This window comes from Sus scrofa, chromosome 9 (genome assembly GCF_000003025.6).
Source record: "Sus scrofa isolate TJ Tabasco breed Duroc chromosome 9, Sscrofa11.1, whole genome shotgun sequence".
Classification (NCBI taxonomy): Eukaryota; Metazoa; Chordata; class Mammalia; order Artiodactyla; family Suidae; genus Sus; species Sus scrofa.
In genome coordinates this window covers 45,843,179-45,868,210 of record NC_010451.4, presented here as the reverse complement: position 1 = coordinate 45,868,210, position 25,032 = coordinate 45,843,179, and the positions used below count along the sequence as shown (strand labels likewise).

The window sequence follows — 25,032 nt, the reverse complement described above, 5'->3', positions numbered from 1 at the left end:
AAGGACATCATTCTCAGTTTCTACAGTGTACTTCCAATTTGGGGAATAAATAGATGGCAAATCAGTGGAAACTCGAGCAAATTATTTTCATTTTTTCCTTTCCTCTCAAAAAGATACATAAAGAATACAATAGCTGTGCAGCTGCTGTACTGTATGTGGGAAAAAATAAAAATAAAAATAGGATTTCAGTTTCCCCCATCATGTATAGCCATACAAACTCAAATCCTAGCTTTCTAATAACCAACGACTTTTGGGAACTGAACATACTGTGATTACTACAGCAAATTTATTCATTGCCTATATTTAGTAAACAAGTAAAACTGTAGATAAAACAAGATTTTACAGATTAGTGCTATATATTAGTGCTAATATAAAGTTTATTCATGGAGTTCCCATCGTGGCGCAGCAGAAACAAATCTGACTAGGAACCATGAGGTTGCAGGTTCAATCCCTGGCCTTGCTCAGTGGGTTAAGGATCAGGCATTGCCGTGAGCTGTGGTGTAGGTCGCAGATGCAGCTCAGATCAGACATTGCTGTGGCTGTGGTGTAGGCCAGCAGCTGTAGCTCTGATTTGACCCCTGGCCTGGGAACCTCCATATGCCACGGGTGTAGCCCTTAAAAAAAAAAAAAGACCAAAAAAAAAAAGTTTTTTGAGTTCCCATCGTGGCTCAGTGGTTAACAAATCCGACTAGGAACCATGAGGTTGTGGGTTCGATCCCTCCCCTTGCTCAGTGGGTTAAGGATCCAGCGTTGCCGTGAGCTGTGGTGTAGGTCGAAGACACGGCTCAGATCCCACATTGCTGTGGCTGTGGTGTAGGCTGGCAGCTACAGCTCTGATTAGACCCCTAGCCTAGGAACCTCCATATGCTGCAGGAGTGGCCCTAAAAAAGGCAAAAAGACAAACAAAATAAAATAAAATAAAGCTCATTCAAATAAGTTTATTAAAAGAGCTGACTATAATGATATCTGGCAAATATTAAGAAAATAAGAACATGTTCTCATTAATTTGAAGAAAAAAGATCAAAAGATGCTTTTTTTGTACTTCATTTTATAACAAAGTATCATTAGCCATTTGTTTTTGCATTTGTTCTTTTATTTCCCAACTAGGACTTTGCAGTGGAGGACATTTTACTCTAATTTCAATAAATAAAGCTAAAGGATATATACTTTTCAAAAAAACAACATTTATGTACTGGTATCTGCAACCTACTCAAAAGTACATAAAGATGGAGTTCCTGCCGTGGCTCAGTGGTTAACGAATCTGACTAGGAACCATGAGGTTGCGGGTTTGATCCCTGGCCTTGCTCAGTGGGTTGAGGATCCGGCGTTGCCACGAGCTGTGGTGTGGGTTGAAGACATGGCTCGGATACTGTGTTGCTGTGGCTTTGGTGTAGGCAGGTGGCTACAGTTCCAATTAGACCCCTAGCCTCGGAACCTCCATAATGTTGTGGGAACGGCCCTAGAAAAGGCAAAAAAGATAAAAAAAAAAAAAAAAAAAAAAGCATTAAGAAAAAAAGATGGCTATAGGGATGGATGGATGGTTAGACGTGTGATAAAACAAGAATAATGAAATGTTAATTTCAGAACCTAGCTGGTCGTTACAACAGTGTTCACTGTAAAGCTCTTTCGACTTTTTTACGTTTGAAAATTTTGTAACAAAAATATGGAAGAAAAATCAACTTTTAGAAATTTGCTTACAACTTTTAGATCCAAGAAATCTTACAAAATGTTACGCTATTTAGACATTTCTCTGTTCAGAGATCTCTTTGTAAATGAAAATGACCCCAAAACATTACACAAGATAATACTTAATAATGCCTTAAGATGTAACAGAGAAGAATGTACTGAAGTAAGTTGTTCTCCAGAGTACACAAATCTGTGGGTAACTGGATCATGCCTAGTCCCCAATAACTAAGACATATATGCATATGTTAAACATGACACAACTGTATATGCACATGAGTAAGAATAACATGCAAAATTTATGTTTATGTTTACCACTCAACACCTAGGGCTCTACCATTATCTCTGGTTATTGATGAATTAAAAATAGTATTGGGGGAGTTCCCGTTGTGGCTCAGTGTTTAACGAATCTGACTAGGAACCATGAGGTTTCAAGTTCCATCCCTGGCCTTGCTCAGTGGGTTAAGGATCTGGCATTGCCATGAACTGTGGTGTAGAATGCAGATGCAGCTTGGATCAGGCATTGCAATGGCTGTGGTGCAGGCCAGCAGCTGTAGCTCTGATTTGACCCCTGGCCTAGGAAACTCCATATGCCTTGGGTGCAGCCCTGGAAAAGATAAAAAGATTTAAAAAAAAAAAAATAGCATTGGGGAAAAAAAAATTGTACTAGGTTCCAAGAACTTTTCAACAAACAAAGGTTTTTGTTTTGTTTTGTTTTTATGGCCACACCCAGAAGTTTCTGGGTCCAGGGAATGAATCTGAGGTGAAGCTGTGACCTACACCACAGCCATAGCAATGCCAGATTTTTACTCCACTATGCAGGGCCAAAGATTAAACCCATATCTCTGCAGCAACCTGAACCACTGCAGTAGGATTACTTTTTTTTTTTTTTTTTTGCTTTTTAGGGCTGTACTCATAGCATATGGAAGTTCCCAGACTAGGGGTCAAATTGGAGCTGCAGCTGCAGTCCTATGCCACAACCACAGCAACGGCAGAATACAGGTGGTGTGTGCAACCTACACCACAGCTCACAGCAACACCAGATCCCTGACCCACTGAGGGACTGAACTTGCATCCTAAGGATTCTTTCCACTGCACCACGAAGGGAACTCCCTGCAGTTGGATTCTCAACCCAGCAGGAACTCTTTGATTTACAAGGTTTTTGTAAAGATCACCTATGTTTGGTTTATGTAACACAAGGCTTTAATTTTGACTTTAAAATTATAATATACTCTGAAATGCATTATAAGTACACCCAGGATGTAAAAGGAAAGTAACTTAAAAATCACTACCCAAATATTAAGCCTCCCAGTGGAAATGAAGAAAGGACTTTTTGGAAATTTTATGTCCGACATAAAAGTTTTATGAGGCAAACCTGCTTGATGCAATTTATATGCCTGAAGCTGAAGAAAATCTTTCAGTGGTTTAAAGCCCAAGCACGAAAAAGGCTGTCAACAGAACTTAATATGACTGGCACCAAATTACATCATCATATCTGAAGCATGTAGGAAAATGCTTTAAATCAAATTATGAACCTACTGACAAAAAAAGAATTAAAAAAAGGAATATCCTTCAAAAGACTGAAGGCCATAAAGTGCACTTAAAAATAAATTTATAGCTTGTTTGGAACCAAAAAATTTCTCCTGCTTCATAAATACCCATCCGCGGTAGTAATAAAGCAAGATTTGGTGGATTGAGCATTGTGTTTTGTCCCATCCCATCCACATTAATTTTAACTGTCTCAACAACAGATGGGAACACAACTGAAGGCAAGTAGCAAGTCCCAGAGTGTGAACCCTTTCTCACTCCCGTGAGACATCTGACACACACATTTCATTTCACCTGAACTATAAGCTCCTTGAAGACAGAAAGCCTGTGTTCTCCTTAATCTGCTCACATTTCTACAATGCTCCATACACACCTATATACTCAATCGCACTGATAAATGGACTTACCCAAGATCTACAGAAATAGGTAGCAGCTTTCAGGAACACTTGGGTCCTACAAATTAGTGCCAGAAGTTAATCCTACCTGTTCTAGGCCTCTTTTCGGAACTGTCCTCTATTTCTCCCTTTTGAACAAACTAAAGAAAAAGTCCGGAACGCTAACGGATTTAGATTTAGGTTTAGAACATCAATGGCCTAAGGAACACCGGGGGGAGGTGAGCCGATTACAGAAGAGAACTCCTGAGAGGCCCGGCTTGCTGAGCCTAAGCACCCACGGAACCTGCTGGACACTAGCTTCCTGGTCCGCAGAGTGGGGTCCACGGGACATCACTAAGAGGTTCCTGCAGAGCAAAACTCCAGGCCCGTTTTAGGGCCTGAGTCCTGGCAGAGCAGGGTGCCCAGCCGATTGCGGGGGAGGGGTGTGGGCGCAACGACAGACGACTGGAGGAGTCAGGTCCCTCGGATCTCTCCACAGGTCGGACACAGGGTAGGGAAGGCCACAACGCTCCCAGAGCCCCAGCGAAGCGACCGGCTCCGGGCGCTCGGGGCGGGGCTCCTCTGGCCCCAGCACCAGGCCGGCAGCAGGGAAAGCGGGCGAGCGAGGCCGTCCAGGGAGCTGGGTCCGGCTCAGGTCTTACCATGGTGAGGGCGGTGGTGAGGCGCTCCCGCGCTCCAGCTCCACTGCGACTCCGGCTGGGGTGGGAGGAAGGGGAGCACCCGCCGCTCAGAACCTGCTGCCCCCCTGACAGGAGCGCCGGCCGCTTCGCCTCCTGCCAAGATGGCGGCCTCGAGCCACGTCTCCAACCGGAAACGGCGCGGGTCAAAGGCCGGGAGGCGGGGCGCCGTGAGTGGGGAGACCGGGCGCAGGGCTGCTACGCAGGCTGTGCCATGGAGTCCTGGAGCCTCCACCTCCTGCGTGGAACCGCTGGCTTCAGTTCCTTCACCGTCCTCAGCGCCTTCGTTTAAATTGCGAAATCTCTTGCAGTTTATAAAGCTCTCAGAGCCACTGGTAGCATTTAACATACAAAATAACTGGTGTTCATAAGGGACTAGTAGCCAGAATATATAAAGAATCCTTAAAACTCAACAATGGAAGGAGTTCCCCTTGTGGCTCAGTGGAAACGGAACGGGACTAGGATCCATGAGGATTTGGTTCCATCCCTGGCCTGATGCAGTGGGTTAAGAATCCAACATTGCCTGAGCTGCAGTGTAGGTGACAGACACAGCTTGGATCTGGCATTGCTGGTGGCTGTGGCAGCAACTGCAGCTCTGATTTGACCCCTAGCCTGGGAACTTACATATGCCACGGGTGCAACCATAAAAAGACAAAAACAAAACGATAGATGGCCAATAAGCACATAAAAATATGCTCAATATCTTTAGTCCTTAGGGAATTGCAAATCAAAGCTTGCTAGGATGGCTATAATAATAAGAGTTGGTGAGAATGTGGAGAAATTAGAACTCTCATACACTGCTGGCGGGAACCTGAAGTAGTTTAATTGTTTGGGGAAAGCTTGGCAGCTCCTCAAAAAGCTAAGCATGGGGTTACCATGTGACCCAGCAATTCACTCCTATGTATGCGCCCAAGAGAGTTAAAACCACACACCCATACACAACCTTGAACACTAATGTTCATAGAAACATTGTTCATAATAGCCAAAAAGTGGAAACGATCCAAGTGTCCCTCAGTACTCGAATGAATAACAAAATGTGGTATATTTAGAGTTCCCACCGGCAAAGCGGAAACGAATCCGACTAGGAACAATGAGGTTTCGGGTTCAATCCCTGGCCTCACTCAGTGGGTTAAGGATCCGGGGTTGCCATGAGCTATGGTGTGGGTTGTAGACGCGGCTGGGATCTGGCATTGCTGTGGCTCTGGCATAGGCCGGCAGCTACAGCTCCGATTAGACCCCTAGCCTGGGAACCTCCATATGCCGTGGAGGAAGCTCTAAAAAGACAAAAAAAAAAAAAAAAAAAAAAGGTAGTATATCTAAACAATGGAATATTAGTCACAAAAAGGAATTAAATTCTGATACATGATACAACATGGATGAACCTTGAAAATACTATGTTAAGTGAAAGATGCCACTCACAAAAGACCGTATCTTCTATGACTCCATTTATGTAAAATATCCAGAACAGATAAATCCATACAGAGAAAGAATGGCCGGCAGCTACAGCTCTGATTTGACCCCCAGCTTGGGATTTTCCATAGGTCGCAGGTGCAGCCCTAAAAAAAATTAAAATTAAAAAATTAAAAAAGCGGGAGAATGTGTTAAATTTGAATCACAGGTAAATAATAATTTGTTAATACTATAAATATGTCCCATGCTATGGACACAGTGGAGGGGAAAGACTATAATGTAATAAAAATGCTATAAAAGTAGTACAGAATGTCAGGAATTGAGGCAACCCCTGAGTTTGCCTAAAGGCTGAGTGGTCTGACTTAATAGGAACTCATACCTACTGATCCTTTCCCTGGGTAAAAAATGCAGACCGTGTTTCGGGATCTAGAGCTTAACTCTCTACCAACCGGAATTCATCTGATTTGCTGCCTGCAGCCGCTAGATGCCACCACAGACACATCTGTTGAAATCTAAACAATCACGATGTGAGCTCCTCTTTTTCTGCTTGGCTCCTTAGCTGGGGAGAAACATAATGCGCGAGTTGAGCTCTCACGAGAGTTAAAGGAAGTCTCGCGATTTTTCTGTTTCTTTCTTCGCTCTTTTTATTTATTTATTTATTGTTTGTTTGCTTAGCTACTGACAACACGCCAGTTGCTCCCCTTCTTTCCAAGTAAAAGTGGCCTGGCCTGAGATTAGGGTGAGACCCCAGCCCTAGGCTGGGGTTCCTTCCAGATAGAAGAGACGGATTCGGAGGGGCTACAGGTAATTCGTACTCACCCTAACAGAGAACGCTTCCTCTCTCCCAAGAGGAATAGAAAGGACTCCTTTTCTGTCCTCGCAACCCCTCTCCACTTCTTTCCGTTTTCTTACCCACTATACTTTCTCCCTTCCCTTCACGCCATCACCGACCATTCTGCTTGCCTTACTCCCCACGAAACGTAAGGGGCATCCGAACTACAAGACGAGACCAAGGGGGGTGGGGTGGTCATGGTATAGATGAGGGTGATGCTTTTGGACCAAGAGACTAGAGTTTAACCTCTCTTAGAGGAACAGCCCCCGCCCTGGTGACTCTAGAAACAGAATTGTTTCTAGAACCTCTACAGCTAAGAAATCCCAGCAGCCTTGGGAAACTGACCGAACCTGAGGCTCACTTGAGCCGTTCTCTACAAAAGAGCTTTGGGGAAGGTGATGCAGAAGTTGGCTGTTGTTTCGCTCCAGGATTTCTTCGTTCTCCGGTCAGCCTGCCAGCAGTTCCTAAATAAGGGCTGCAGCAGAATGACTTAACTGCTTGAACTGGGGTGAGGGTTTCATGTAAAACTGGTGTCTCGGAACCATTGCTGGTTTGGAGTCCAGCTCCCCACAGAGTGCTTACTGTCCCGTGATAGGAGCTGTGTAATCATGTTTCCTTTTACTTAGACCAAGATTATAGAAAACCAGACATATGATGAGCGTCTAGAGATTAACGACTCGGAAGAGGTTGCAAGTATTTATACTCCTCCCTCAAGACACAAAGGTAAGAAATAAATGAAGAGAAAAGAAGACAGACGGTTCTCAGAGCAAAGAGCAGGATGGACTCATGATTGTTTCCAATAATTTTTTAGTTTATAATAGCAAATGTTGACTTTCAGAGTCAAGTTATTTGTTGTCGCTTCTGTTTTCTAACTACTTAAGGAGGGAGAAAACACCGCCACCCACATTGCAGGATCTTCCTTCAATCTGACCAGTTTCCCATCATCATTTATTTCGTGATACTCTTTACCCATAATCTGCCAGGGGTTCATGTTTGTTTATTTAATTTATCAAAAGTCTTGGAGTTCCCGTCGTGGCGCAGTGGTTAACGAATCCGACTAGGAACCATGAGGTTGCGGGTTCGGTCCCTGCCCTTGCTCAGTGGGTTAACGATCCGGCATTGCCGTGAGCTGTGGTGTAGGTTGCAGACGCAGCTTGGATCCAGCGTTGCTATGGCTCTGGTGTAGGCCGGTGGCCACAGCTCCGATTCGACCCCTAGCCTGGGAACCTCCATATGCTGCGGGAGCGGCCTAAAGAAATAGCAAAAAGACAAAAAAAAAAAAAAAAAAAGTCTTTTGCTCAGTTTTGAAGATGCTTCAGTAACCTGCGCTTAACCTGCAATGCCAATTAAAATCTCAACGGAATATTTTTAGAGGACTTCACACCATCATTTATTCAACAAACATTTTTTGAATGCCTGCTGTCAGCCTTATGCTTCGCACTAGGTATGCTGTATTAAAAGAGACATTAACCCTGTCATCCTGATGCTTGTGATTACGGGAGACAGACGCCAAATAAATAAAGAGACAAAATTACAGATGCATTAAGTGCATGATGGAAGCAAAGAGTTTGATGTTATGGAGAATATTGGTGAGGAATGGGCTCCACTTTTGATAGAAGGATCAAGGAAGACCCAAGGAGGTGATAGTTGAAGCTGAAAGATGAGAAGGGTCTCGACATTGAGGAAAAGTAAGCCAGGAAGAGGGAGCAGCAAGTGAAAATTGAAAAGGCACTGAGGCCAGAAAGAACTTCATTAGTTTGAGGACTTGAAAGAGACCAGCATATGGTAGGGGGAAGTAGCCTCAGAGGTGGGCGGGAGGCATGACAAGCAGGGCTCAAGAGGCCATATTCCTCTTATGTGTGACATGGATTGAAAGGTGCTACGGAGAAAGTAGGGGGTCAGTAGGACTGTTGCCATGGTGGAGTTGAGGTGACAGTGGCTTGGATGTGGTGACAGTTGATAATAGAATTGGTTAATGCCAGAGGTATTGTTGTGGTCAGATCACTGAGAGTTGCTGAAGGATTGAATTTAACTCCTGACTTAGGAATCAAGGATGACGTCCAGGCTTGTTTGTTTGCTTATTGTGGTTAATTTGCCTACATAAAAATTTGGTATTTTGACGATTTTGAGGTATACAGTTCAGTAGCACTAAGTGGTTCCTGTTGTTGTGTAACTATTTCCAAAACTTTTTCATCATCCCGAATAGAAATTGTACCTGTTGAACAGTAACCCTCCATTCCCCTTCCCCTCCCAGCCCCTGCTAACCTTTTTATGGTTGAATAATATTCCATTGTATATATAACCAAATTTTTTTTTTTTTTTTTTTTTTTTTTTTTTTTTTTTGTCTTTTGTCTTTTGTTGTTGTTGTTGTTGTTGTTGCTATTTCTTGGGCCGCTCCCGCGGCATATGGAGGTTCCCAGGCTAGGGGTTGAATCGGAGCTGTAGCCACCAGCCTACGCCAGAGCCACAGCAACGCGGGATCCGAGCCGCGTCTGCAACCTACACCACAGCTCACGGCAGCGCCGGATCGTTAACCCACTGAGCAAGGGCAGGGACCGAACCCGCAACCTCATGGTTCCTAGTCGGATTCGTTAACCACTGTGCCACAACGGCAACTCCCAAATTTTGTTTATCCATTTGTCTGTTGATGAGAACTTGGGTGGCTTCCACCTTCTGGAGATTGTGAATGTGCAACTATGTACATTGGTGTACAACTGTCTGAGTCCCTGCTTTCAATCTTTTATATAAAACCTATACACCCAGGTTTCTGACTTAAGCATACTTATAATCTTGCCAGCCATGGTCATTATAATTTGTTTTTAGTTTAGGCAAGTTAATAGGCAGAAAAATAGGCATTTGATTGACTTAGAAATCATTGAACATATTTTCATGCCAGTTAATAATATCTTACCTTTGACTATGCTTTTATTTATTTTATTTTATTTTATTTTTTTGCTTTTTAGGACCTGCAGTATATAGAAGTTCCCAGGCCAGGGGTCGAATCAGAGCTGCAGCTGCTGACCTGCACCACAGCCAACAGCCACGCTGGATCCTTAACCCACTGTGAGGCCAGGAATGAACCCCCATCCTCATGGGTACTAGTCATGTGTGTTACCGCTGAGCCACAATGGGAACTCCTGATTATGCTTTTTTTTTTTTTTTTTTTTTTTGTCTTTTTAGGGCCTCGTCCACAGCATATGGAGGTTCCCAGGCTAGGAGTTGAATGGAAGTTGTAGCTGCCGGCCTATACCACCGCAATAGCAACACAGGATCCGAGCCATGTCTGCAACCTACACCATAGCTCACAGCAACACCAGATCCTTAACCCACTGAGCAAGGCCAGGGGTCGAACCTGCGTCCTCATGGATGCTAGTCAGATTCGTTTCTGCTGAGCCGTGATGGGAACTCCCTGATTTTGCTTTATAATTGTTCTGAATATTTTATTGCTTTTATCTTATAGACATTGATTCAGATTCATATTTATGACCATTAGTTGCCAGGAACTAGATCATTTTCTTCCATGTAAAATTTTTTCAATTGATCCTTACAACAGTCCTGAAAAATATTACTAACTCCATCTAGAAGTGAGAATTCTGAGACACAAAGAAATTAAGTTATTTTGTTAAAGTGATAGCATTGTCCTTTACACCCAGTTTTCTGCCTATATATCCAGCACTCTTTTGCTTTACTAATTACTAACCTCATTTCACCAATGTGTAAACTAAGCACAGATTTTATACTATTTATGTAATGGCAGATAATCAATATAATGTCTCACCCAATGCCTTAACCATAGTAATGCCTAAAACATAATAATTCAAGTAAACATATCTTTTTTTTTTTTTTTTTGATCTTTTTAGGGCCATAACCATGGCACATGGAGGTTCCCAAGCTGGGGGTTGGATAAGAGTTGTAACTGCTGGATTGCACCACAGCCACACCAACTCGGGATCCGAACCGTATCTGTGACCTACACCACAGCTCACGGCAACACTGGGTCCTTAACCCACTGAGCGAGGCCAGGGATCGAACCCGTATCCTCATGGATACTAGTCCAGTTCGCTAACCACTGAGCCACGACAGGAACTCCAAGTAAATACATCTTGAATTGAATTGAATTAAATTTACAGAGCCGACTAGAATTCAGTTTCCGGTCTTTCAGCTAGATGTTCTTATAAACCCAGTTCCATAAAATGGTTAGAGCATAAAATATTATAAACTAAAAATATTTGTCTTTAAAAATCATTTTGACAATAACCTAAAGGGAAAATCTTCTTCCAAGGACTTCCTCATTCTGCCCATCTTCCTAACAAGACTATGGCTGATAACAGTAGTGATGAGTGTGAAGAGGAAAATAACAAGGTACGTACAACCCACAGCATCTTGTGAAATTTCCGCTTTGAGTTTTTAGTAGTAGTTTGACACCAGTTCATTAGCAGCCTTTTCTTGAATACTCACCTCCAGAGGTTGGGTATCTTTAAGCTCATGGAGGACAATTCAAAGAGCCGTAAGATTTTGACTCTCCTTCAGGAATAAGGCTTATTATTATATAGCTGACTTTTTGGTGAGAAATTTCATATAACATAGCCTAGTGTTTCACAAACTTTTTTTTTCTTTTTCCTTTTTAGGGCCACACTCAACGGCAGATGGAGGCTCCCAGGCTAGGGGTTAAATCGGCGCTACAGCTGCCAGCCTACACATAGCTACAGCAACGCAGGATCTGAGCCGTGTCTGCAACCCACACCACAGCTCACAGCAATGCTGGATCCCTGACCCACTGAGCAAGGCCAGGGATCAAACCTGCATCCTCATGGATACTAGTGGGATTTGTGTCTGCTGTGCCACAGCGGGAACTCCTTAAAAGGTAATGTTTTAAGATAGCCCCACTTCATAACTAGTGTGCTGTTTTATATCTTACCTACAAAGTAATTTGGGGGCATTTTTCTGTGGTATATAAAGTCTTTCATTTTAGTCAGAGATTTTGCTAAGCACTACTTTGAAGAAGCAGACAAAAGTGAACAATCTTCCTAAACTGACCTTCTAATTTTGTATATTCACCCTCAATTTTTTTAGCATTTATCTAATGTAGTCAATATTCAAAGCTTATTTTTCTTTCCAATTTAATATGCAGCCAGAGTCTTAAGGGTTTTTTTTTTTTTTCCCCTTGCCGTACCCATGGCATGTGGAAGTTCCCTGGGCAGGGATCACAGTGACCCAAGCCACTACAGTGACAGCGCTGAATGGGAATGATCCATTTTTTAAAACTCTTAAAGCTGACAATATTCTTAAAAAGCTCCCTTTGCCAGACTGCTTCCCATGTGACCAAGAATAATTTTGGCAGATTCCGAATCAGGAAATAACACTTTGGGATATTCTTATCAATTGTAAACCCGTCAGGCACAGTCAGTCTTATTAATTGTATACCAATAAGGCAAATTCTGCAACTGTGTCTTCTGTCCCTTATGTTACAGATTAGTTAAAATATAGCTTCATCTATGCATAATAAATCTGTGTTATGTTTCGAGGAAAATGTTACCAAATGAAGTTTTTGATACCCTGTAATGTATCACAATCAAATCAGAGCTGCGGCTGCAGCCTTAACCCACTGAGCCAGGCCAGGGATCAAACCTGCATCCTCACAGAGACAACATCAGGTCCTTAACCTGCTGAGCCACAAGGGGAATTCCAATAGGTGCTTTAATGTAAGAGACACATTAAATAATTTTTAAAGCTAGAACCAAATACTTCTTAACCTCAGTATAAGTCATATGACATATGGAAACCAAGCTTGAACCCACTTTTTTTTTTTTTTTTATCTCTTTGTGTTTTCTAGGGCCGCACCCACCACATATGGAAGTTCCCACGCTAGGGGTCTAATTGGAGCTGTAGCCACCGGCCTTTACCAGAGCCACAGCAACTGGGTATCTGAGCTGTGTCTGCAACCGATACCATAGCTCATGGCAACGCCGGATCCTTAACCCACTGAGCAAGGCCAGGGATCGAACCCGCAACCTCATGGTTCCTAGTCGGATTCGTTAACCACTGAGCCACGACAGGAACTCCAAACACCTATTTTTAAAGGGGGCCAATTGGTCACCCTTGAGATCCTAAGTGAGGACACCTGCCTCAGCCTCCAGGCCCTAGAGGTAAAGACATAGACCGTGTCCCAATTGCAAGTCCAAATACCACCAGACTTCTCATGAGCTTGAGAGGGTGGGATGGTTTGTTGAGAACCAGAAGCTCAGAAAGGTAAGTTGTAATGCCAAGAAAAGAAGAGTCTTCAGATGTAACGTCCAGTCATTTCATTTAACTTACAGGGAAGAGGGGGGTAAGATGGATAGGTCAGATTCGCATTGAATGGAAAGGGAAGACCCACAGACTCTGAAAATGCTGATCAGAGTTCAGACACAGGGTTGATGGTGAACTTTTGATAGTTGCAAGCAGCTTACCCTGGGCAGTCTTGCAAATTAAATAATTAATTAAATAAAATTAAAATTAAATAATTAAATACTAGATTTCCTCTCTGTGATCTTTTGAGTGTCAAGAGCCCCAAAGTTTATCTTTCCCACTTCATCTTTCCCCATTTCCTCCCAAAATAACTATTTAAGAGTTGCTTTATTCTTCAGTAGTCCCGAAGTTTTAGAGTTGAAGCTGACTGGATAAAGTTTATGCAGAGTTCTCAGGAGCTCCTAAGTAATAGGTAAAATAGATCAGTATTGGATAAAACTTATACCTAAGCCTCAAGTCGAGGAGTAGACCATTGTTAGAGGAGTCGGGGCCTCAGTCAGTAGTTCAGCAGGAGCAGGAGAAGGTTCTTGGAGCCCTTCTGGGGGTGCTTCCTTCTCTTTCTAGTGAATTGGTGCCCGGTGGGAGGTTGTGGTCAGAGCACCGGGAGAACACGGGGCACAGGTATGCTGGATTGCTCCTGATATGGGCCTTTCTGTGCCTGCCCCGCCCTATCTCAGGAAAAGAAGAAGACCTCGCAGCTGACACCTCAGCGGGGCTTTAGTGAAAACGATGATGATGACGACGATGATGACTCATCTGAAACCGATTCTGATGATGATGAAGAAGAGCACCGGGCCCCCCTGGAAGGGTGAGGAAAGCCCCATCACCAAGGAGGACAGTGCCTCCCTCAGAACACTGGGCAGGAGGACATCTGTGAGAAGTGAAATTCCAGCAGCCCCTTTGATCTTCTCGGTTTAGGACTATCAGTTGGCTCAGAAACCCAGTGTAAGGAGTTCTCCTTTTCTGGCTCCACTGCCTCCCAGAGTCCTGTGATGTCACCTGCACTGTCTGAAACATTGGTGGATTCAGAGGGTTCACGAGGATTTGCTGAGTCAATTTGACTGATGGTCTCTGACTTCAAGGAGTGCACATTGTAGGGAAGAGAAGATAACTTTACACATATACCACAGCATTTCTACTTTGCAGGAAGAACACATCTGCAAAGGAGCACTTCTCTTTTAGGCTCAGATCCTTTTAGGACAGGCAGAGAATAGGGGTTTCCAAGGCCCCATGTTGAGCCAAAATGTTCCTGGATAATGCTTCAGTAAAAATTGTCGTCACCCTGTTCCAGGCCCAGTGCTAGATTTCATGACTTGCCCGTATAGGCTTTAATCAAAGTGCATTCTAAGGCTCATTCATTTAAAATATAATTGCTGGTTAAATAAATGAAAGTATAGCCAATCAGTGGGGTTCTTTCTATCCATTAAAAAGTATGAGGCAGCACTCCATGCACTGGTAAAGAAGAGTCTCCAAGAGATAGTTACATTTTTAAAAGGTATGTGTATGAAACAAATATTACACAAGCTACCCCCAGGATACACTGGGAACTAAGAATACTGATTGCCCTTGCTAGGGGAACTTGGCAACAAGGAGACATAACTTTTCACCATATGCATTTTGTGCCTTTTATTTTCTACCACGTGCATGTATCATTTACTCAGTGAAGTAGTTTAATAAAAATTAGAATTGGATTTGACACCTGCAGGTAGACACTAAATTAGGCAGATGTTTAATACCAGACTGATTTTTACTTCGTGATCCTGCTTCCGTAAATTATAATCTGGGGTGTGAACTTTAAGTCATTGAACCAAATTTTCCTATCCCCAGGGCCTACGATCCTGCAGATTATGAGCATTTGCCAGTTTCTGCTGAGATTAAGGAACTCTTCCAATACATCAGTAGGTGAGTACTGGGACCTCCCACTGTAACCCTCAACCCTGCCTCGCCCTTTCCTTCCTCTAGTCTGAAACGTGGCCATTCCCCTGAGGCTTTTTTAGCCTGAATAACAAAGTAAGTTTCTCTAACAGTTGCCACCTTCCTGTGTCAATATCTTTCAGATATACACCTCAGTTGATTGACCTGGACCACAAACTGAAACCTTTCATTCCTGATTTTATCCCAGCTGTTGGGGATATTGATGCATTCTTAAAGGTAGAGTCAGAACATCCTAAAAATGACTTCAGTGTTTCTTCTGACTCCTCTATTGTTCTCACAGTTCCACTCATTTCCTTGACTAGCAGTAACTACCTTGAATATATTCTTCATTTCACTGGAGTTCTTTTTTTTTGTTGTTTGTTTTGTTTTTGTCTTTTGTCCTTTTTTTTTTACATTAATAAAGAGCTTTTTATAGTCATAAATTCATACACAGTAGGTAATAAGGTCTGGTCTGATGTCGCTGGGCTAGGAAATCTTGACAGGTTAAACGGAGTCCTTGTGCCTGTCTCTTTTCCTGAGGGGCAGCAGTCTTGACCTTGACACCTCTCTGGTGAACTCTGAGCCACTCTTTTTTTTTTTTTTTTTGTCTTTTTGCCTTTTCTAGGGCTGCTCCCTCGGCATATGGAGGTTCCCAGGCTAGGGGTCAAATCGGAGCTGTAGCCACCGGCCTACACCACAGCCACAGCAAAGTGGGATCCGAGCTGCGTCTGTGACCTACACCACAGCTCACGGCAACGCCGGATCCTTAACCCACTGAGGAAGGTCAGGGATTGAACCTGCAACTTCATGGTTCCTAGTCAGATTCGTTAACCACTGCGTCACGACCGGGAACTCCTCATTTTTTTGTAAAATTGTTATTTCCCCAATTTTTTTTTCTACTGTATATCATAGTGACCCAGTTACACATGCATGTACACATTCTATTTTCTCACATTACCATGCTCCATCATAAGTGACTAGACATAGTTCCCAGTGCTACACAGCAGGGTCTCATTGCTAATCCATTCCAAAGGCAATAGTTTCTATTAACCCCAAGTTCCCAATCCACCCCACTCCCTCCCTCTCTGCCCTGGCAACCGCAAGTCTATTCTCCAAGTCCATGATTTTCTTTTCTATGGAGAGGTTCATTTGTGCCATATATTAGATTCCAGATATAAGTGATATGGTATTTGTCTTTCTCTGACTTATTTTACTCAGTATGAGAGTCTCTAGTTCCATCCATGTTGCTGCAAATGGCATTATTTCGTTCTTTTTTATGGCTGAATAGTATTCCATTGTATGTACCATATCTTCCTAATCCAATCATCTGTTGATAGACATTTGGGTTGTTTCCATGTCTTGGCTATTGTCAATAGTGCTGCAATGAACATGCAGTTGCATGTGTTTTTTTTAAGAAAAGTTTTGTCCAGGTATATGCCCAGGAGTAAGATTGCTGGGTCATATAGTAGTTCTATGTATAGTTTTCTAAGGCACCTCCATACTGTTCTCCGTAGTGGTTGTATGTCTTTTGTCCTTTTAGGGCCACACCTGCAGCAAATGGAGGTTCGCAGGCTAAGGGTCTAATTGGAGCTATAGCTGCCAGCCTACACCAGATCTGAGCCGGGTCTGCAACCTACATCACAAGCTCATGACAACGCCGGATCCTTAACCCACTGCGTAAGGCCAGGAATCGAACCCACAACCTCATGGTTCCTAGTCAGATTTGTTTCCCCTGCGCCACGACGGGAACTCGCTCACTGGAGTCCTTAACTTTGCTTAACTTTGCTTTCTACTCCCAATTATACTCGTTGTTTTTAGGTAGTAATTGATTAGCATATGTGTTAAAATTTGTCATCTATATGGCTCCTAATTATCCATGACTTCAGTTTTATATTTGAAGCCCTATAGATAATGTATTTTTTTCTTTTTCTTTTTTGGGCCATGCCCAGGGCATGTGGAAGTTCCAGGCCAGGGATGGAACCAGCACCATAGCAGTGATAGCCATTGCAATAACAAGCCAGATCTTTAACCCACTGTGCCACAAGGGAATTCCCATGGTTTTTTTTCCAGGTAGTATTTTAGTACAGCTTGATATACAGGCATGCCTTTTTTTTCTTTTTTTTTTTTTCCTCCTTTTTAGGGCTGGACCTGCAGCATATGGAACTTCCCGGGTTAGAGGTTGAATCAGAGCAGCAGCTGCTGGCCTACATCACAGCCACAGCAACTTGGGATCAACGCCAGATCCTTAACCCACTGAGAGAGGCCAGGGATCAAACCTGCATCCTCACAGATACTATGTCCAGTTCTTAGTATCTGAGCCACAACAGGAACTCCCAGGCATCCTTTTTAATTCTAATAATCATGATGAACTGGAAGAGTTCTTCCTCTTTGGCTTATTGGAAACAATAAGTGTGCCTTTTTATTTTTTAATTTTATTATTATTTTTTTGGTCTTTTTTGTCTTTTTCCAGGGCTGCACTCTCGGCATATGGAGGTTCCCAAGTTAGGGGTCTAATTGGAGCTGTAGCCGCCAGCTTACGCCAGAGCCACAGCAACGCCAGATCTGAGCTGTGTCTGTGACCTACACCTCAGCTCACAGTAAGGCCAGGTCCTTAACCCACTGAGTGAGGCCAGGGATCGAACCCACAACCTCATGGTTCCTAGTCGGATTCGTTATCCACTGAGCCACGACGGCAACTCCAAGCGTGTCTTTTTATATCCCTCCCTCTTTTTTTCCCCTCTGCTTACTTACTTTTCTCCTAACCAGGTTCCACGTCCTGATGGAAAGCCTGACAACCTCGGCCTGTTGGTATTAGACGAGCCTTCTACAAAGCAGTCAGACCCTACGGTGCTCTCCCTTTGGTTAACAGAGAATTCCAAACAGCACAACGTCACAGTAAGATACTAGCCTGGTATAGGCCCCAGCTCAAGGGGACCAAGACTGGAGGACTTTCTGGTATTTGTACCATTGACTTACTGCCTGTCGAAAGGGATGGCTATGGCTTCAGCCAGCCCTATTTTTTAAATAATAGTTTATTGAGATATAATTTACCTACCCTGAAATTCATCCTTGTAAATTACACAAATCAGTGATTTTTAGCATATTCACAGGGTTGTACAGCCACCACCACTGTCTAATTTAGGAATATTTCCATCATTCCAAAAAGAAACCCCATACCTGTTAGTAGTCACTCCTTAATCCCCCTGCTGCTAGACCCTGGTCACTACTTCATTCCTTTTCTACGGCTGAATAATTCCATTTTATGGACATACCACATTTTGTCTACCCATTTATCAGATGTTTCTACTTCTATTAACTATACTTAATATGAACATGTACAGGTTTTTGCATGGACATACATTGTTATTTCTCTGGGGAATATAGGTAGGATTGGGATGGCTGGGCCATATGGTAACTGTAATATTATGAGAAACTTCCAAACTGTTTTCCCAAGTGGCTAAATCATTTTACAATCCCACCAGCAATGAGTTTGAGTTTCAATTTCTGCACCTCTTCACCAGCACTTGGTATTGTCCATCTTTTTCATTCTAGCAACCCTAGTAGGTGTGAAATGGTATCGCACTGTAGTCACTCCTATCCTGTTGACCTACTCCCTTCCTCTGGCTCCAGAAGACTCTCAGCCTTTCCTATAAGCTTCATTTGGCGGCTGGCAGGCTTCCCTTTTCATCAGCTATCCTGAATATGAAATAGCAGCATATGATGAGCCACTCTATAAAAACAAGAGAGCCCCTTCAGCGCCATCAGCCAGGCTTTCCCTTTACTTTTCCAGCAACATATGAAAGTCAAGAGTCTGGAAGATGCAGAAAAGAATCCCAAAGCCATTGACACATGGATCGAGAGCATTTCTGAGTTACACCGTTCCAAGGCCCCTGCCACTGTGCACTACACCAGGTACGAAATAGCACATTCTTCCCCATAGTAATCCATGGTAACCTTCACCACCTATGAAACCATTGCTTCTGAGAAGGGGCCCTTAAGTCTGGGACATATTTGGGACATATTTAGTCAACCTGAGGACCTGTGGATCCTAGCCACTGCTGGCTAAGATTGCAGATGTAAAGATTGTCATTTACCTGGTATTATTACTTAGCCAGCTTCTCCAAAACCCAAGCCCTCGGTAACTTTGGCACATCCAGTCTACATGCCCCTGGAATCCTAATGCGCCAGATTGAGGACCTCCCTTCATCTTGGAATATCTTGATGCAGAGGTTCTGCTATCCTCAGTCCATGTTTTTTGCTCATACTTACCTCTTTCCTTCTAGGCCTATGCCAGATATTGACACACTGATGCAGGAATGGTCTCCAGAGTTTGAAGAACTTTTGGGGAAGGTGAGTGGAAGGTAGTAGGAGCTAAGAAAATGTGGCATTCATTTTAGGGCCCAGTGGTTCCTCTCTTTTCATATTACTATTATCATTATCTTCTTAATCGAAGTATAATACGGAATCAGAAACATACACATAAGAGTTAATTTTCACCAACTGAACAGATTTAAAAAAAAAAACCAGAACGTTGCTGGCATCCTGGAAGGCCCCCTGCTGCTTCCACCTCCCAGTGTAACCATTCTCCTGACTTCTAATAGCACAGATTAGGTTTGCCTGTTTTGTATTTTATCTAAATATAACATCATATTCCTTTGTGTCTTATTTGCTTATCTATATTATTCCTCCATATGGAGACTCATTCATATTGTACATTTATTCTCATCACTGTATGCTATTTCATTGTTTGAATATATGACAATTAATCCATTCTGTGATAGTCATTTGGGTACTTTCCAGTTTGGGGTTGTTAAAAATTACCCTGTAATAGCACTGTAACATGCCTGTGAACATTCTAACACATACCTTTTGGTGAACATACATACCTCTTGTCTTGTTCCTTTAGACTCCACCTTCTCCACAGAAGTATATATACTTTTCTAAGAAGCTATGGTCTTATTTATAATGACCCCAAGTTTTTTAAAAAGTGCCCCAGAATACATTTAATAAGAAATTGGTGGAGTTCCTGTCATGGCACAGCGGAAACAAATCCGATTAAGAACCCTGAGGTTGTGGGTTCGATCCCTGGCCTTGCTCAGTGGGTTAAGGATCTGGTATTGCCGTGAGCTTTAGCGTAGGTCACAGATGTGGCTCAGATCTGGTGTTGCATGGGCCGTGGCATAGGCCGGCAGCTGTAGCTCCAATTGGACCCCTAGCCTGGGAACCTCCATATGCTGTGGGTTCAGTCCTAGAAAGCAAAAAAACATTTAAAAAAAAAGAAAGAAATTGGTAAGACCTTTTTGAAAATAAAGGATAAAACTTTAGTGAAAGGCGTAACACTAGCTCTGAGTGAGGAGTCAAGCCATGTTCCTGGGAGGGAACAATCTCATAGCACAATCTTCCCCAAGTCTGATGAACATTGCCTTCTGTCTGTCTATATGTACATTGTTGATTAAAATATTGAACAGAATAAGCCAAAAAACAAAAAACAAAAACAACTTCCCAGTTCACAGGTAAGTGTAATGCCATTTCAGTTAAAGTTTTAACTGCATTTTCTTTGAAACTGAAAATTTGGGAGTCCCTTGTGGCTCAGCAAGTTAAGGATCTGGTGTTGTCACTGCTGTGGCACAGATTTGACCCTGGCCCAGGAACTTTTGCATGCCATAGGCGTGGCCAAAAGAAGAGAAAGAAAGAGGGATTTCCCATCGTGGCGCAGTGATTACCAAATCCAACTAGGAACCATGAGGTTGCGGGTTCGGTCCCTGCCCTTGCTCAGTGGGTTAATGACCCGGCGTTGCCGTGAGCTGTGGTGTAGGTCGCAGACGCGGCTCTGATCCACTGTTGCTGTGGCTCTGGCGTAGGCGGGTGGCTGCAGCTCCGATTAGACCCCTAGCCTGGGAACCTCCATATGCCGTGGGAGCGGCCCCAGAAAAGACAAAAAAAAAAAAAAAGAAAGAAAGAAAAAGAAAACTGAGCAAAGATGATTAACAGGTCCTTCCTGGCCAGGATATTTAAAATTGTTACACCATGTTCCCCAGCCTCTTTTCTGCTTTTCCTCCATAATACTTACCTTCTAACATGCTGTTCCCACTTATTTTTGTTCCTACTAAAATGTAAGCTCCATGAAGACAGTTTTTTGGGTACATGTTTATTGAGAAGTTGTTGTAAAAGCAAAGAATTTGAAAATAATCTCTTTTCTCCTAGCATTTTAAAGCTGTATCTGAAGAAAAATGTTTGATTACGGAATTGAATAGATAGATTGTAGTACATCCATTCAGTGAAATACACAATGGAACATGTGTATTCCATGTGTCTTATTTTGCTCTGAGATGGAGAAGTATCATGACACGTTGTCAAGTGGAAAAAGGAAATTGCAGAACTATATACACTCTAACTTACGTAAAAAGAAGAAAAAGGAGTTTCCTTGTGGCACAGCGGGTTAAGGATCCAGCATTGTCACTGCAGGGGCTCAGGTTGCTGCTGTGGCACAGGTTCAGTCCCTGGCCCAGGAATTTCCATATGCCATGAGTGTGGCAATAAAAAAAAGAACAAAAAAATCCCAAGAAGTCAATGGTTTTTAAAAACAATATGACTGGTTTACATCTGAAGCCTGTCATGTGAGATATGTCATTTTTTTCTGTTCCTCTGGTATCCAAGGGCCACTAGGCCTTACAATACCAAGTAACCGAATAGTTGGCCATAACCTGGGACCAGTTTCTTCTGCACAAATATACACAGGAAGACTGGATGGCAGTATTTTACTTATAAAATACTTTGGTCCTTTTACATCCTCTGCTGCTTTGGTGGTTAAGGAGTATAACCAATTCCATTTTACTGATCGGGGGAAAAAAAGGCACATATTATTTGCTGTGGCTGCCATGACAAAGTACCACAGACTGAATGCCTTAAATGTCAGAAATTCGTTTTCTCATACTTCTGGAAGCTAGAAGCTGGAAGTCAAATGATCAGCAGTTGATTTCTTCTAGAACCCTTCTCCTTGACCCTTTCCTCCCCGTGTATGTGTCTATGTCCTGATTTCCTCTCCTTATAGCGATACCAGTCATACTGGACTAGGGATCACTCTAATGACCTCATTTTGACTTAAGTATCTCTTTTACGACCGTATCTCCGAATACACTCACATCATCTGAGGCACTATGGGTTAGGACTTCGACACATGAATCTGAAGGGAACACAGTTCAGCCCATGGCACATCTCACGCTTGGAGCTCTTTTCCTTCAGAGAGAGAGAAAGTGATGCTAGAATCACTGAACCTTCGACCTTTGACTTGGGTCCATCCCATGTCCCTCCCAGGTGAGCCTGCCCACAGCAGAGATTGACTGCAGCCTGGAAGGGTACATTGACATGATCTGTGGTAAGTGAGCTCTTCCAGCCCTTCCTTGGCCCCATCATCTCTGGATAAATTCACTGGGGGCTGTTGAAAAAGCTTGTTTACTCTTACAGCTTTCCCTTGTCACCAGTTGTGCTATTCGGCAGCACTCGAGGGTGGTATTTGGGTTTATGTGACTCCCTGCCGGATGCTCAATCCCCAGTGATCGTAACACATCCCATCTGGAGGGGGCCGACCATCCTAAACAGAGATGCCCCATAATTCCTGGATTTTTGTCTGTGCTCACGGGAGTTCTTGATTTTAGCCATCCTGGACATCCCTATCTACAAGAGTCGGATTCAGTCCCTCCATCTGCTCTTTTCCCTCTACTCAGAATTTAAGAACTCACAGGTAAGACTAGCACTGGCGAGCGACACGAGCTGACTGTGGATTGCTGCTGCCACCGCTCTTCTGGGCCCACTGTGATTCTGTCCTGTGACAAGGAAGGGTGCCTCTGCCTGGAGTGACCCTTACCCTTCCTCATATCGAAGGGAACTGCAAAGCGCAGGGGTTGGCCTTTAAAAGAAGGGAAGTGGAAGAGATGTGGGCCTTAGACAAGGCTGGGTTAGGCATCTAGGGCGGACACTCATTCTTCCAGGAGAACCCAGTGGCCTAATGAAGCAGGAAGGAAGGAAAAAAGGGGTTCATGTTTGCAGGAGGTAGGGCACATTTCTAGCTGTTTTTTCAAAGACAACACCAAGGAATTGTTTTGGAAGACAGGAGAAAGTTGTAAGGAGGTTAGTTCTCACTAAAATGTAGTAGCTGGCATATCCCCAATCCTCCATGTCCCCTCTCCTCTTTTATCACAGCATTTTAAAGCACTAGCTGAAGGCAAGAAAGCATTCACCCCTCCATCCAATTCCACCTCCCAAGCCGGAGATGCAGAGACATTAACCTTCAGCTGAGGTACCCCCCCTGTGGCTCTGTTTCAAGGCTGAGCCGACTCCTCTGCCCCATCTGAGAAGGAGGGATCAGCCACCTGGCGGCCTTTCCTGCCTCACAGCTCGACTTGGGCACGGTGCACACACTACACCCTCTCTGCCAGAAAGCACTGCATGTGATCGTTAAGTGGCTAATGCCCATCTCAGATTTCCTTCCCATGGGAATTGTGCGTGTACACCACTGTGATACATGGGTTTAAGTTGGACGGATGGAAATTTCTGGGATCCCAAGTTGCTCAGGTTGGGAGGAAGGCTTAAAAGATGTTCTTTTTGAGATAGCAGTAGAATTGTTTTCTTTGATTTCTTAAAATTAATCGGCAAATATTTTACAAATAAATTGCTCTTATCTTGCAGGTTATGGTGCTGTCCTTTATTACGAAAGAGAGAAGGCAGACTGAGCATAGGCAGAGATAAGGAACTTGGCCTAATAGGCATTAAGTGAATAGCAGTTTAAACAAATTGACTTTGTGAAATAAAATCAAACCGTGATCCTCCAAGGTTGGCAGTAGTGGGGAAGCATTTTTCTCCCAGAACTTATTTTCTCCTGGGGGGCGTGTCTCACCACATGGTGCTGCCTGCCAGTCTAGCTCCAGACCTGTCAAGCTGTGGTCTCAGGGAGCCTAGCTATTGCAGTAGCCCAGGTGAGAGATGATGGGGTCTGGGATGAGGGAGGCAGTAGTGGTGGCTGTAGAGATGAGCAGATTCAGGAACCATCTCGGCGGTTTTATCACCCCAGTCAGGAAGTCAGAAACCATACTAGTTATTTCTAACACAGGATGCTAAACATGGAAAATTGGTTACAAAAGTGTCAGAAGGGCTAAAGGGATCATGGGGGGAGAGTGGAGGCTACGCAGGAAGGAAAGGTTAAAGGGGAGCATGCACTGCAAGTGGTGGAACAGAAGAGCTGCCACCGCCGCCGGGTCGGAGACCCCATTGCCTGGCTGCTGCCTCCTCTCTCCCTCCTTCCCCGCTCCCCATATCTTGCCTGTGGCGCTCACTGGCAGAACTTTAGCAGCTGGCAAAGGGAACTAGGAAAATCAGGCAACATAAAGCAGAGTATAGAAGGGAGGGTGTGGGGTAAGAGGCATCCAGGAGAGGTAGAACCAAAAGAACCTGGGGATAGACTCCATGTGGACGATGGAAGGAAAAAAAGCAAGGACTCCCAGGATTTTTGGCTTGAGCAGCTGGGTGGATAATGGAGCCAAGTACTGAGTCTTCCCTTGAAACTGATCAGCCAAAGAGAAAAAGACCTGCAGACACTGACATGGAATCCTTAAGCAAATGTCCAGGTCCCCCTTCCTACCCATCAGCTTTCAAACAGCTTTCAGGTGTCTCGTGTGTGTGTGTGTGTGTGTGTGTGTGTGTGTGTGTGTGTGTGTGGTTGACAGCTTTCAGGTATCTCGTGTGTGTGTGTGTGTGTCAGGTTGACAGCTTTCAGGTATCTCATTTGTGTGTGTGCGTGTGTGTGTGTGTGTGTGTGTGTGTGTGTGTGTGTGTGTCAGGTTTGATCTCTGGCCTCACCAAGTGGGTTAAGGATCCCAAGTGGCTGTGGCAAAGGCCGGAGGCTGTAGCTCCAATTCGACCCCTACCCTGGGAACTTCCATATGCCGAGGGTATGGCCCTAAAAAGCGAAAACAAAAAACAAACAAACAAACAAAAACAAGAGTAGGAGACTTACAAAAGGAACAGCAAGAAAATATAACAATTATGTGGAGTTGCCTGGTGGTCCAGTGGGCTAAAGAACTGGTGTTGCTGCTGTGGCATGGGTTCATTCCCTGGCCTAAAAACTTCCACATGCTGGAGGTACAGCAAAAAAAAAAAGATATAACAATTATAAACATTTACACACCTAATAACAGACTCAGAATATGAGGGGAAGTTGACAGTTGAAGGGAGAAATAGTTTTACAGTAATAGCGGGACACTCTCGATAATGGATAAAACACCCAGACTGA

At 43.7% G+C, this 25,032-nt stretch overlaps 2 protein-coding genes across 3 annotated transcripts in view; one reads left to right on the top strand and one right to left on the bottom strand.

Annotated features, from left to right (window-relative positions):
* Positions 1-4,439, bottom strand: part of ARCN1 (archain 1) — a 33,754-nt gene extending 29,315 nt beyond the window's left edge. The window contains exon 1 of the mRNA XM_003357318.4: positions 4,268-4,439. Within this exon, the coding sequence (XP_003357366.1) occupies positions 4,268-4,270 (3 nt within the window). The 5' untranslated portion in view covers positions 4,271-4,439. The remainder of the gene's footprint in view (positions 1-4,267) is intronic.
* On the top strand, positions 6,293-23,575 carry IFT46 (intraflagellar transport 46). Of its 2 annotated transcripts, none has more exons than XM_003357317.4 (12): positions 6,293-6,517; positions 7,172-7,268; positions 10,828-10,907; positions 13,511-13,641; positions 14,661-14,735; positions 14,891-14,984; positions 17,514-17,642; positions 18,538-18,659; positions 19,031-19,097; positions 22,062-22,122; positions 22,403-22,488; positions 22,947-23,575. In XM_003357317.4, the coding sequence occupies exons 3-12, from the start codon at positions 10,863-10,865 to the stop codon at positions 23,040-23,042; spliced, it is 906 nt and encodes a 301-aa protein (XP_003357365.1). In that variant the 5' UTR covers positions 6,293-6,517; positions 7,172-7,268; positions 10,828-10,862; the 3' UTR covers positions 23,043-23,575. The 2 variants fall into 2 exon arrangements, with proteins under 2 accessions (XP_003357365.1, XP_020918583.1); XM_021062924.1 differs by having other exon boundaries at positions 6,317-6,517; positions 23,433-23,575.